Here is a 13,060-nt window from a genome sequence, read left to right as displayed (position 1 = left end):
AATCTCAAGCACCCGGAACAAAGTATCGCGACTGAATAGTCCAGAGCTCAATGGTGCAGCGGCAGTAGCAGTTCGAGAGCTAGCATCTTGATGATCAGGTCGCTGGTGATCGCGTTGGGTGACTTGGCCATGGCCTTTGTCTCTCTTGGGAAGTAGAGGCAGCTTTTCGTCTTCACGCGCGTCCCACCACTTGAGCAAGTTGGCGAGCAATGCGCCGCGCTTCAAGGCATCGACGCCAGAGTCTTCCGACGTGCAGTTGCAGCTTGGCGCGTAGCTGGTGGATGACGGGGACATCGACCGGCAGCGAGGGGAAGCAGGTGCTGGCTTGGGGGCAAGTTGGGGAATGGTGGGGGCTGGACTGCGGATCTGACTCAGCGAGTCACCACCACTCCTCGCCATGGAGCCGTCCTAGTGGTGGACTGAGGTCCAGCGTCTCGTTCTCGCGGCGCGTCCCAGGCTGAGCCTTGTGCATTTTTCGCGCGGCGTATTGTAGTTGAAGTGTAAAATATTACCTCTGAAAACGAATACATAGTTTGAATTATTCACATAATTGTATCCATATCGTACTCAAGAGGGGTTGAAGCAAGTCGGACGCACGATCGCTGGAGACGACGACGCTCGTTGTCGAACTCCTCGAGTTGGATGGCCTGCATCAAAAGTTGATTTTGCCTCAGACTTGGATCGTCGAGAGCGTCTGGGCCCAGCCACAAAGATCATTCTTTGTCTGTCGGGACGAGCTGGTTGTGTGCCGCACACGTGCAAACTTCAACTTGCTTGTCAAGCTGCTTGAACCACTGGCCAGGAGGAATCCTGCTCACCCTTGCACACACTTGCACAGACACAACACGGAAAACGACGAGAACGAACACGCTGCCGAGTTGTGGGAACCAAGCTCATTATAATTTCTACACGCATACCCAACCAACGCTCGACGCTGACAGTGCGATCAACGCTGACCGGGCAGAGCTATCTTCATCAGATGAAAACACTAGACACACCGGTATCCACCCAAGATAGACGCACAACCCAGTTGCCAGCACCATAGCGGCCGTGTGCGTGGGTTTGCACGTGCATCTGCTGTGCCCTCCCCTCCCATTACCGCAACCTTTTGTCGCGGAGTTTTGCGATGCAGAGAAGTTTGGAGGAAGAGCAACACGGCTCCAATAAATGCAAGAGGCAGGCAGCTATTCGAACACTAGAGGGAGGAGGAGGGGAGCGCGGCATGGTCGAGATACGCTACACTAGCATTTCCATCGGTTGCCGCAGTTATGGCACATGACAAACACCGTCATCGGTTCATCGGCACTGCGCGTCTGCTTCTGTGTGTTACTGGTCTTGGACGACTTGCAGCGTCCGCAGGTGAACAGGCCCTTGGTGCCCTCGGTACCCGTCTGCTTCTGGATCTTGTCGTGGTTGGCCTCGGCCCAGTCCAACCGCGCCTCTTGGAACGCGTCGTCGCGCAGCTTCTCAATCTGCGCGCGCTTCTCCTCCGTGGCAAGCTCCTCCGCCGTCATCTTGACGAGCTGGTCACCGCTGACATTGTCGTCCAGCAGGTTCTGGCGCAGCTCGCCGTTCTTCTTCAGGTTGAACGACAACTGGCGGTACTTGGCCATGTACTCCTTCTTCTGCTCGCCAGGGGCGCCCATGTGGTATGTCCGGGCCATGGCCACCTCAACAGCCGCTGCCACCTGTCCAGGATCTCCACCCTCCGAGGCTTCCAGGATCTCTTTGAGCTTCGTGCGCACCGTAGCGCGTACCTTGTCCAGCCCCGCAGGGATGAATGGCGTGGAGCTGACGCGCGCAGCCGGGGTCTTGGGCGCCGTCTTGAGTCCGTTGGAGCCGGGGGAGCTGCTGGGCTTGGGGGACGTCTCCTTCTTGGCCGGGGGCTTGCTGCTGCTGGAGATGGAAGACGAGGCCTTGGGGGACAGCGCCATGTTCTTCCACGACTTGACCAGCAGCCGCGCCAGGCTCGCGATCTTCTCGTTCTCGTGCTTGCGCAGCTTGCCGACCGTGTGGCCCATCTTGGTCTCCTTGAGGATGGCGTATGTGACGGTCGTCTTCTCCAGGGCGCGCAGCACCTCCAGGGCCTCGCCCTGGTCCGTCACGTCGCCGCGCGTGAACTTGAGCAGGCGGCGGTGCAGGTTCTTGGCGTCTTCCATGGCTGGCGGCGGCTTTTCGCGGGCGAGAAACGGGCTGTTGGGGGATGCGAGAGAGGTTCTTGGCTCTTGGGTCTGGAGGCTTCTTGGCTACTAACGCTCTGCGGGCTCCACGTCGCACTCACGGCGGGCGGTCGGCCTCCACTCCCTCTGCGTCTCGCTGACTGACTGGGTGGGCTTCAAAGCTCGAAACGAGCCCCGTGTGCGCCACACCATTCTCATTTGTGATGTGTGCCACCCACCAAGTACAGCAGACCATAAAACGAGTTTGTCAGCGCTCTATCAGACTCTTAGGGCCTGGTCGGGGAACGCTCGTCTCGGCTTTCGATCGTCTTAGACGATGTGGCGACATTTTTTCTTATTTTTGATTGGCCAGTTATTAACTCGATCGGCTAGGTTCATCGTCTCCAGACTGACCAATCTGAGACGACTAAATCACCAGTTTCACTTTGGAGACGAGCGTCTTCAATGCGTTTCGATGGTGCAGAGCGAAAGCATCGTTGCTGCAGTCGCTGCGGCCACCGGGGCTCTCGCGACGGCGGTCCACACCGCTGTGTGGGCAATTTCGAACCCGAAGCAGAACATCCTTACCCTGACACCGCTAGAGTTTGAGGCTATGCTTTACGACGCGGTCTACGACGAGTGGTTTCGACAGAATCTCAGGTTGACACTGCTGGTCAGTGAACACTTTGCTCTGGTTAACAGAGAGTGTTGATGCTAAGACGGCCCACGCATATTTGATGCGCTTGGTGTCCTTCGTGTTCTTGAAGTTGTCAGCTAATTCTGCGTAACGGAGGCGAAAGAACTCGCTCACATCATCATCGCTCCATGATGCAGCTGGCCTGGTCGAAGCTACTCGTCCTCCACGACCACCGCGACCTGCCCCGCGACCACCACGGCCTCCACCCTGCGGGGGTGCCCTCTCGACGCCGCTCCCGTTGGTGTCCGTGCCGCTTACGCTTCGCTCAGCAGCGTCTTCAGCTTCAGCGCCGCCCACAGGTGGAGCAGTAAGGGTGCCTTCCATGGCTGCGAGTTCTCGAGTGTGATGGTGCTGAGTCGAGCAGCTTGACACACCAAACCTAAGACGGTCTCCAGCCAACCGACCACATCGGCTCGGTTCACCTTAGGTGTAGGCTTACCGGAGACGAGCGAGACTGAGACGATCATTCCCCGACCAAGCCCTTAGCACTACACGATTTTGCTATGATACACTTGTCGAAGACTGAGGTCGTCCCAACCGAGATTAGCAACTCGCTATTGAAGGTGATCTTCGTTAAATACTTAAGCAAGTCCGAATAGCTTAGCTCGGGGCGTAGGATTGATCTAATCGGTAGTTTGGCGCTATATCGGAAATTTCACAATAGACCTGGGAAAATGCTCAATGACTTCGCAACCACCCAGCACGCCGTACTTGTCGGTCAAACTGGACACTTCTGGCCTTACTTGGCGCCGATCTCGACATCACCGGCAGTGGCGCCGAGTCCACTTGTGTATTTAAGTAGCCTGGTTAACTAACAAACGACATGCCTGCATACAGTGGAGCTCGAGCGCCCCGCGAAGAAGCAGTCGACAGTTGCCTGGTTAATTCAGCTCAATGAAGCCCAGCCTGCACGGCGTGCGTCTGCTGCTAGCCTGCCGCGAGCTTCGATGCGAAGAAGCGTGACCGCAAGCGTTGCGGTCCTCATCCGCAGCATGTTCCGCATCCGTCGCGACATCGAAGGAGCAGGTGCAGGAGGGATGATAATGACGCGACAGTGTTCAGCATCTTAAATAAGTGAGTCTAAGTAGTCTACCCGAAGAGATTAAGCGACTTTGTGTGTGCCATGCACTCGATTAGAACCGAGTATGGTCGTAAAATACTGAGTGACTTCGGAAATATCAAATCTCCGTCGCTTTGTTGCTTTCCCCACCATTTCACTTTGCAACGAACCAAATCTCTGAGTGGGCACAAATACAACAACGAATTTCACAATAGACCACCTACTCGGTTTGAGTTCTAGTACTCTCGTGAAATTTTCAACCCTACCCCTTTTGGCTTCCGGAATTTTTTTCGTTTTTCATACTGTATAAGGCGCCCTGAACCCTGTAATATCCGTTACAGTCTGATAAACAACTGTAGTTGCCGCGCTTTGGCGCCAAGTATTGCAACAAAAGTTGTCACCAAGATGGCGCTGCACCCTGAGCAAGAGGCGAGTGCGTCGCCGCCCGAGGCCGCCGACGCGCTAGCGAGCAAGCCCACCAAGCCTGCCAAGCCTGCAGCTAAAGGTGACGCCAAGCCCAAGCCCAAGGCCAAGCCCAAGCCCAAGCCCAAGGCCAAGCCGAAGCCGCCGTCCAACACTTTGGACCGATGGTTCAAGCCCGCGCCAACTGCCGCCAAGGACAAGGCGAAGCCCAGCGAGAAGTCCAAGGAATCGGACGCCACCAATAGCACCACTACTGCAGCCGACAAGGACAATGCTGGAGACAAGCCTCCTGTAGCGAACAAGAAGACGAAGACGGTGGGCGCGTCCAGGAACTTCGTGCAGCGCTACATCCACATCACGGACGAGTGCCGCGTGTGCGAGCAGGTCAAGACGGAGGAGGCCACGCGCTGCGAGCTGCGCTGCGCCACGTGCTCCATGACGGTGCACAAGAAGTGCTACGGACTGAAGGGCGACCTGCCCGACGGGGACTGGAACTGCCGTCGCTGCCAGTTCATCTACGACGAGACGGCGTGGGAGGACATCAGCAGCCTCGTGGGCGTGGCCGCGCCTGAGGGCGTGACGTTCCCCAAGTGCACGCCGCTGGACGATACGCAGAGGCTGCACAAGCTGCACACGGACTGCGAGTTTGCGGCCGTGTTCTTGTTTTTGCAACGCTTCCGCCGACTCGGACTGAAACTCTCGAATGTTGTGACGACCCTGGAGGTGAGGTGGTTGGATAAGTGTTTCGTGGTTCTGGAAACAGTATTGGCTTATCTAATGTTTGGTGATTTGTAGAGCTTGGCGAACACGTTGCTGGAACCGAAGGAGGACGGCTTGTGCGAGGAACTTCACACCCGACTGCTGGCGAACATCAATGTTCCCATGTCCAAGTACGTAAATGGAACCATCGCACGTGAGTGCTACGTACGCGACTGTCGCTAACAGACTTGGCCTCATTTTTGCAGAAAATACCCTTGGTACGTTCACCTGCTGCGCTTCCTGCGCGAAGCAGAGTACCCGCCAGCTATCGCAGAAGACACGAAGTTTCCGGCTAGCAGCAGCGAGGCGGAGAAGCGCGAAGAGTTCTACTTCGACCTCTCAGTGGCGGAGCGAGTGGCGATATTGAAGTTTCTCTGTGAAACTCAATTTGATCGCAATGATGCGCTTGTTGAGCAGATTGACGACGAAGAAGCAGAATCTATGGTTGGCTGGGATCTGTGTAGTATTGCTGTTATTTTCTCCCGGTTAGTGCGCTGACATTTGTTGCTGTCTTAACAGAGAAATGAACCTATCGGCACGGATGCCGCGGGTCGCTCCTACTTCATCCTGGAGGATGCTGCGACTGTGCCCAACGCAGCAGTGTGGGTGTGTCGGTGCGCGAAGGTTGGCGGTACGGACTGGGAGACGGTCTGCAACGACCTCGAGTCGGCAGAATCGCTGGTGCAGGAATTGTCACTATCCATCGAATCGCCGGATCTACAATTGTGGCAAGCTTTGTCTCGTGGTGCTCTGAAGAAGCTAACCCGCCAGCAGGCGAAGCGGAGACGCAACGAGCGTTGGAAATTCCAACTTGCTACCAGCGGCGTGCTGGACTCGTCCGAAGGTATCGGCAGGCGCTCTCTGCGCAACCGGCGACAAGTAAATTACGCGAATATTGATGTTGAGGAGGAGGAAGAAGAGGAGGCAATCGTCGCTGATTCGGACAAGAGCGGCGACGAAGAGGAGGCTTTCGAGGCAAAAAGCGACTGTGACGCTGATAGCGAGACAGATGGAGATGACGACGACGACGAGGAAGAAGACGACCAGCCGCGACGCTCGACTCGAAACAGTGAAGCCAGGAAGCGGAAGTCGCCGAGCAGGTCTATCCGAAGTAGCAAGCGGAGACGGCAATCGGTACGTGGTCTGGTCTGGCTCCTGCTTCACTCTGGACTAAGAGTTCACATTTTGTTTAACAGCCGCACGAACTCGCCGACAGCCACCCCGGTCTGCGCCGCAGCTGTCGCAACCGTGGCAACGTTGCCACAACCTCGTCTTCTCAAGACGAAGACGAAGACTCGGACGACAACGATTCGGACGCGAACTGAGCCACTGCGAGTGTCGTCGTTTTTCGCTGTGCGACTACCGTAGCGCGGTGGCCCTCGAGCTGCCATAGGGATAATACATTGCGGAGCTCTTCGTGTCCGCGTTGCACCGAAGTGCCACTGCAACCTGACGTCACTCACTGCCCGCACAGTGCGATTATCGGATACCAACGGACTCACACACTTCGCTCAATCACACCAGCGCCCCCACCAAGCAGGCAAATGCACAGCAAGCAAGGCAAATCCAGCGAACGTGTTGCAATAGTTAATGGCTCGTGCCGAGTGGGGCAGGTGATCTGGTTGCCTGACAGGCGTCCGTCGTTCAGTTGAAGTAGCTGCGATACTTTTCGTCTGCAGCGTCATCAGATTCAAGGCGCTAAAAATAAATCCACCAATCAGAGCCCGCTAAGCTCCCGAAGAATCGAGGCGGACCATAGTGCTTTCCCGCATCCAAGTAAACGAGAAACGACGCGACGGCTAAGCGAGCTGGCCCAAGCTAGGAGCTCTCGCGTCGCCTCCACCCGAGCCCCTCTCGTCCTCTCCCCCGGAAACGGTAGGTTACAGCTGCAACGGCTTATTAAGCTCGGCCTTCGCACCCCCACCCTCCCTCACTCCGCTCACTCCACTGTTCGTTCGTTGCATGTGTGTGTCTGTGTGATGGTTGCCTTCCCGACCATGAAGCTGTCGCTCATGCAGCCCACGGCGCTGGAGCCCACGCCGCTGTCGAGCGAGAACGGCCCCCTCAAGTCCGCCTTCGGGGAGGTGGTGCACCGCGGCTGGCTCAACCTCAAGACGCGCAGCATGGTGAACGTGCGCCCGAGACACATGCGCTACTGCATCCTGACGCGCGACACGCTGCAGCTCAGCACGTTCAAGTTCCAGCCCAGCACGGGCGACCTGCAGTCCGGGCTGGTCAAGCCGCTGCGCAGCTACAAAGTGCTGGGCGTGGCGCCCTGGGACGGCCGGCGCTTCGCCTTCCTCGTGAGCGTCAAGCAGCTGGACGACCACGCCGACAAAGTGCTGGAGATCGACGGCCCTACCGCCACAGCGGCCAGTGACTGGATCCACCACTTGAGGGTGCTGACGAGTCACGAGGAGGAGGACTGGCCGCCGCAGACGTCGCTGGCGTCGCTCGGAGGCAGCGACCAGAGCTCGGACTCGCCGTCTGATGCCGCTACGCTGTTTACTGGCACCCCTACTACGACCACCAAGAAGGAGTCTAATTTATGGGTGAAGGGAGCATCGGTGCATCGAGGATTGCTGAATGCCTCTGGAGAGAACAACTGCTTCTTGAATGTCGTGATCCAAAGCTTCTGGCACTTGACGTCCATGCGCCACTTCTTGCTACACGTGGAGGTGAAGGACGAGTCGCGGACGGTTGAGTCCAACGTGCTGCGTGCGTTGAAGTCCATGATGATGGAATACGATGACACTTCCAGTGGAGTATTGCACTCGCGGGCCATCCGTAAAGGACTGAGTGTGCTGTACTCGGCGGACAAGAACTTCCAAGAAGGCGCCATGTACGATGCTGAAGAAACGCTGCTCGCATTGCTGAACCTCATGCACCAGCAGACGGAAGCCACAGAGATTGAGGAGACGCACAAGACGACGATGATGGTCAAGTCGCTGGTTCGAGTCGTCAGCACCGACACTTACGAGGAGAAGCCCCAGGCGGTCTTCGACGACAACAGCATCCCGCACTTGGTCTTCTCGCACCAGATCTACGACAGATACGTGTGCGGGTCCTGCAATCACAACTCGCCTTGGGACCTTTATTCAAACCTCGTGTACTCCACGTATGCGAGTGACTTGTATGCATGCAAGTACGAATCCACCGAGCAAATGTTCCGGCGACTTACCTCTCAAGAGACCGACATCGCATCCAAGTGTGAGCAGAAGGGCTGCAGTGGCAAGCTCAACAAGGAACGGGTCATCCACCGATTCCCCATGGTGTTTGCAGTCTCGATCCTGTGGGCTACCCAATCTGCTACGAAGGAGCAGGTGCAGGGTGTGCTGAACAACATTGACGACCGTTTGGACCTGGCCAAGTGCTTTGATGCTGCCGGGCCGGTTATCCGTTTCAAGAATGGAGGTCTTCGCACGACATACCGTCTTCGCGGCTTCGTCTGCTACTACGGGCGTCATTATGTGGCTCTGTTTTACAGCACGGCGCACAAGATGTGGTTGCTCTTCGATGATTCGCGCGTTTTGGAGATGGGATCCTGGAGTAACGTTGTTGCTGAGTGCCTGAAGGGCCGATTCCAGCCGGTCCTGCTCTTCTACGAGCTCCCTGACCAACGGAAGGATTCGTCTGTCGGTATCTTCGTAAACGATGGTTCTCTCAATGTTGAGCGGCCGAAGAGTTTGTCCGTGGGCTCTCAGCAAGGTGAAATGATGCCTCCGACCATCAAGGAGGAGTCTCCCGACATTGAACGGCCATCTCTCCGGCGGCAAGGTGACGAGGAACTGCACAGCGTCGATGAAGAAACGACACTTTCTAGCGGGCGTGGTGTTCACTCAGTTACAGACTTGGAGACCAACCCCGACTTCGAAATGGAGGAGTTGAGCCTCCGTGACTCGATCACGCAGAACATCACGCCGGTGTCTGCGGCTATCGCCATGTGTCCTCGTACCATCTCAATGAACGCACCGCTAGGCGAAGATGAGTACGACGTGCGTTTCGGCGAGGCACTACTGCTTGGTATGTACTTAGAGAAGATAGACAACGAATTGTGTGTGACGAGCTTCCCGCGCGGAGCTAAGGGCGGCATGTTTGGCGCCGAGAAGTGCGGCCAGATCGGTCTGTTCGACACTATCCTGCAAGCCAACGGGCATCCGCTGCAGCACTATCAGGTGGATCGCGCGCTGAAGATGATCAAGGCTCAGACGCGCCCGCTTGTGATTCGCTTCCGCAAGTCGAAACGCGTTCAGCAGCTGCTCGACATGGGCTTCTCGCGCGAGCTCGCTGTTGAGGCGTTGCAGAAGAAGAAAGGTGACGTCCAGGCGGCTGCCAACTACTGCTTCGAAGCAACGGGGTAGCTGTGTGGTAGTTAGTTAGTAGAGACGCATGGTGTCAATACACGGCATCGTGCTTAATGCTATCGAGCCACCTCCGCGCCTGGGGTACACATACGTGTAGTGAGTGATCGGGTAAAACAGTTCATTCAATGCATTGAGACTTATGTAGTCTACGCGAAGACGGCCAGAAGCAACGCGGCAACAATCGCGCTGATCCCCATCTTCAAAGTTGCCGCGGCCGAGGTCTTGGAGGAAGAGGTCTTCTCGCCCGTCGAGTCTCCGCAAAAAGTTCCGTTGTAGCCCTTGTTGCAAGTGCACACGCCGTCCGTGCCACATGTGCCCTGGCCATTGCAAACCGTGGTGGCATTGGCGTCACACAGCAGGCATTGGTCGCCCGTGGCACCCTCGCTGCACGAGCACTCGCCACTGGTGGTGCCCTCATCAAACTCGCACGTCCCCTGCGTCCCGCACTGCGAGACGCTGCTGCATTCGTTGGAAGCCACGGCGTAGCAGTAGTCGGACGAGTTGTAGCCGGCGTTGCACTTGCACTCGTAGTCCTGGGCAAAGTCCACGAGAGGCGAGCACGTTCCCTGGCCGCTGCAGAGCGTCTGCGTCGTTGTATTCCAGCCGCACTGCTCCACCACCGTGTCGGTGATGTTCTGGATGTGTCCTCCGTTGGTAGATACGTACTTGGCCTTGTCCAGGCACTGGTAGATGCCGTTCACGACGACATACTCGTCGTTGACGGTGAAGTTGCGCTGGTAGCACTGCACCGTGCCCGTGCCATTGGCGGCACTCACACTGATGTCCGCCTCATCGTCTACCGTGCCGTTGCTGCCCGCGGAGCTCAGCACCGTCACGTTGTACTGCTCGTCGCAGTTCTCGACCTCCACGAAGGCGCACACGGGCTGGATGACGCGATACTTGGACGGCCAGGACGTGAACGTCGGGCAGAGTCCAGCGATGCTGCCGCTGCACACTTGGTTGCCAGGGATGCACATGCTCAGCTGCTCGAGGCCGGCGACGTTCGTGTCCACAGACACGCACGCGTAGTTGGAGCCGTACGTGGCGCAGTCCTTGGTGGTCACGCAGCGTCCGGGGAACGTGGTGGACTTGCTATCAGCGGAGACGCCAGCGACCAGCAGCACCGCCGACAGGACCGCAGCAGACTTCATCGTTGCAGACTGGACCTCGCCTTATAAACCGGTTGGTGCCTAGCTACGAGAGCGCAGATTGGAATGTGGAGCGGTTGTCGAAGCTTGCGATCGGCCGATGCTGGCCAGAATTCCGGAGTGGGAAGTTGCTCACCGCAACGGCCTACAGTGAGCCACCTCTAAATAGAGCCTTCCATCGAGCCTTCCATCGCCACATCACAGGGCTCCCGACCTATATATTCTCTCGCCGAAGGGAGTTTCGCCGTGGGACCTGGCAGCTTCAGCGGGTCTCTCGCGGCTTGCGTTTAGCAGTGGTGGCTGGCGATGCAGGCGACCATCACTCCAACCAAAGTTGAAGCTGCCTTTATGTGCACACACTAAAACTCCTCCTATCCACGGCGTGGTCCACAAAATCCCGTCAAATCGGATTTGATTTGTGCGGCCCACAACGAAAAGGGAGAAACCAAGACGTCGCTTGTGCGGCCAGCGTGAGTTTGCTTCAGGTCGCAGCCGAGTCACGAGCAGGAAGCCATGAAGAGCGTCGCTCGCGTGGCTCAAAAGTCGCTTGCCCAAGGTCGGCAGCCTGCCGCAGCTCCCTCCGACGCACTCGACAGACTCTTACTCACTGTACTCCCTTTGCTTTGTGTGATGCAGCGCGCGGATTCCGCACTAGCGCCGCTGTGGCCAATGCCGTACGTACACTCCTCCCTTGCATATAACATCTCCATTGCGCTGCTCTATAAAATGTGACGATCCTCCTACTAAACACTCGCAATGCATCGATGCTTCGGAACTGCAGGCGGCGGAGCCCGCGGCGGCCATGACGCGCGTGTACGGCGGCCTCAAGGACGAGGACCGCATCTTCACCAACGTGTACGGCGAGGACACGTGGCGCGTGGACGGCGCGCTGCGCCGCGGAGACTGGTACCGCACCAAGGACCTGCTGTGCATGGGCCCGGACTGGATCGTGCAGGAGATCAAGGACTCGGGACTGCGCGGCCGTGGTGGCGCCGGCTTCCCGTCGGGCCTCAAGTGGTCCTTCATGCCCAAGCAGACGGACGGCCGCCCGTCCTTCCTGGTCGTGAACGCCGATGAAAGTGAGCCTGGCACGTGCAAGGACCGCGAGATCATGCGCAAGGACCCGCACAAGCTCGTGGAGGGCTGTCTGCTCGCTGGTTTCGCCATGCGCGCCCGCGCCGCCTACATCTACATCCGCGGCGAGTTCTTCAACGAGGCGCTGATCCTGCAGGAGGCCATCCACGAGGCCTACCAGCGCGGCTTCCTCGGCCGCAACGCCTGCGGCTCGGGCTACGACTTCGACGTGTACCTGCACCGTGGCGCCGGCGCCTACATTTGCGGTGAAGAGACCGGCCTGCTCGAGAGTCTCGAGGGCCGCCAGGGAAAGCCGCGCCTCAAACCGCCTTTCCCGGCCAACACGGGCCTGTACGGCTGCCCCACGACGGTGACGAACGTGGAGACCGTGGCCGTGTCCCCCACGATCCTGCGTCGTGGCGGCTCGTGGTTCGCCAGCCTCGGACGCAAGAACAACAGCGGTACCAAGCTTTTCTGCATCTCCGGACACGTCAACAACCCGTGCACGGTGGAGGAGGAGATGAGCATTCCTCTCCGCGACCTGATTGAGCGTCACTGCGGTGGCGTCCGCGGCGGATGGGACAACCTGCAGGCGTGTATCCCTGGTGGTGCTTCCGTGCCCGTGCTGGACGAGGAGCTGTGCCAGGACATCATGATGGACTATGACGACCTGAAGCAGCGCGGTGGCTCCGGTCTGGGTACGGCTGCCGTCACCATTTTCGACAAGAGCGTGGACATGGTAGGCGCCATCCGCCGGTACTCGCACTTCTACACGCACGAAAGTTGCGGCCAGTGCACGCCGTGCCGTGAGGGTACGGGCTGGATGGAGAAGGTGCTGACCCGCATGGAGACGGGTGACGCCGAGCTCGAGGAGATCCCCATGCTCGAGGAGATCTCGCGCCAGATTGATGGCCACACCATTTGCGCTCTGGGTGATGCCGCTGCCTGGCCCGTGCAGGGTCTGATCCGCAAGTTCAAGCACAAGCTTGTCGAGCGTATCGAGGACCCGTCCAGCTTCAAGCCGGAGGACCACTTCCAGAAGGCGTGGCCTGGTGCCCCGCTCAAGAACCAGGAGTGGGTCGACAAGTTCGCGGACGGCTCGGCTTACAAGTCTAAGGCCTCCGCGTAAGCGAATGCTGCGGGCGTGGCCAAGGAGGGGCGAGCGTGATATGTTGCAGAGAAAGAAATGACTTGACAGAGGGAAAAACTACAAACACTTGCACGATGGAAAAAAAGCGGATGGCTCGAGTTGTCCATGCGGAAGCCGATGCTAAGTGGCCAGACGCTAAATACAGGGAAGCCGTTTGTTGCAAGCCTTCGAGTTGTGCTAGCTTCCTCTGCCTTCATAACGTGTATCTACTGATTCTTACAAGAAG

At 57.9% G+C, this 13,060-nt stretch overlaps 6 protein-coding genes across 6 annotated transcripts; 3 read left to right on the top strand and 3 right to left on the bottom strand.

The window, feature by feature from the left end:
• Window positions 1-1,241: 1,241 nt before the first annotated feature.
• Window positions 1,242-2,159, bottom strand: PHYSODRAFT_482367 (transcription elongation factor; the record flags this gene model as incomplete). The annotated part of the gene is made up of 1 exon (XM_009522490.1): window positions 1,242-2,159. The coding sequence occupies one exon, from the start codon at window positions 2,157-2,159 to the stop codon at window positions 1,242-1,244; it is 918 nt and encodes a 305-aa protein (XP_009520785.1).
• A 598-nt stretch (window positions 2,160-2,757) lies between these two features.
• PHYSODRAFT_326505 (hypothetical protein) lies at window positions 2,758-3,180 on the bottom strand (the record flags this gene model as incomplete). The annotated part of the gene is made up of 1 exon (XM_009522489.1): window positions 2,758-3,180. One exon carries the CDS (start codon window positions 3,178-3,180, stop codon window positions 2,758-2,760), a length of 423 nt encoding a protein of 140 aa, XP_009520784.1.
• Window positions 3,181-4,642: 1,462 nt separating this feature from the next.
• PHYSODRAFT_440526 (hypothetical protein) lies at window positions 4,643-6,010 on the top strand (the record flags this gene model as incomplete). The annotated part of the gene is made up of 4 exons (XM_009522488.1): window positions 4,643-5,062; window positions 5,135-5,229; window positions 5,305-5,542; window positions 5,618-6,010. Coding segments are annotated over 4 exons (1,146 nt in total), but the record flags the coding sequence as incomplete, so codon positions are not given.
• Window positions 6,011-7,110: 1,100 nt separating this feature from the next.
• On the top strand, window positions 7,111-9,459 carry PHYSODRAFT_486120 (hypothetical protein; the record flags this gene model as incomplete). The annotated part of the gene is made up of 1 exon (XM_009522487.1): window positions 7,111-9,459. The coding sequence occupies one exon, from the start codon at window positions 7,111-7,113 to the stop codon at window positions 9,457-9,459; it is 2,349 nt and encodes a 782-aa protein (XP_009520782.1).
• Window positions 9,460-9,564: 105 nt separating this feature from the next.
• On the bottom strand, window positions 9,565-10,613 carry PHYSODRAFT_540251 (hypothetical protein; the record flags this gene model as incomplete). Its single annotated transcript, XM_009522486.1, has 2 exons — window positions 9,565-10,205; window positions 10,263-10,613. 2 exons carry the CDS (start codon window positions 10,611-10,613, stop codon window positions 9,609-9,611), a joined length of 948 nt encoding a protein of 315 aa, XP_009520781.1. The 3' UTR covers window positions 9,565-9,608.
• Window positions 10,614-11,097: 484 nt separating this feature from the next.
• Window positions 11,098-13,015, top strand: PHYSODRAFT_350142 (hypothetical protein). The gene is made up of 3 exons (XM_009522485.1): window positions 11,098-11,166; window positions 11,247-11,284; window positions 11,392-13,015. The coding sequence occupies exons 1-3, from the start codon at window positions 11,124-11,126 to the stop codon at window positions 12,811-12,813; spliced, it is 1,503 nt and encodes a 500-aa protein (XP_009520780.1). The 5' UTR covers window positions 11,098-11,123; the 3' UTR covers window positions 12,814-13,015.
• Window positions 13,016-13,060: the final 45 nt, after the last annotated feature.

This window comes from Phytophthora sojae, assembly GCF_000149755.1.
Source record: "Phytophthora sojae unplaced genomic scaffold PHYSOscaffold_2, whole genome shotgun sequence".
Classification (NCBI taxonomy): domain Eukaryota; phylum Oomycota; class Peronosporomycetes; order Peronosporales; family Peronosporaceae; genus Phytophthora; species Phytophthora sojae.
The sequence above is the reverse complement of the archived record's forward strand: the minus strand, read 5'-3'. Positions and strand labels throughout refer to the sequence as shown.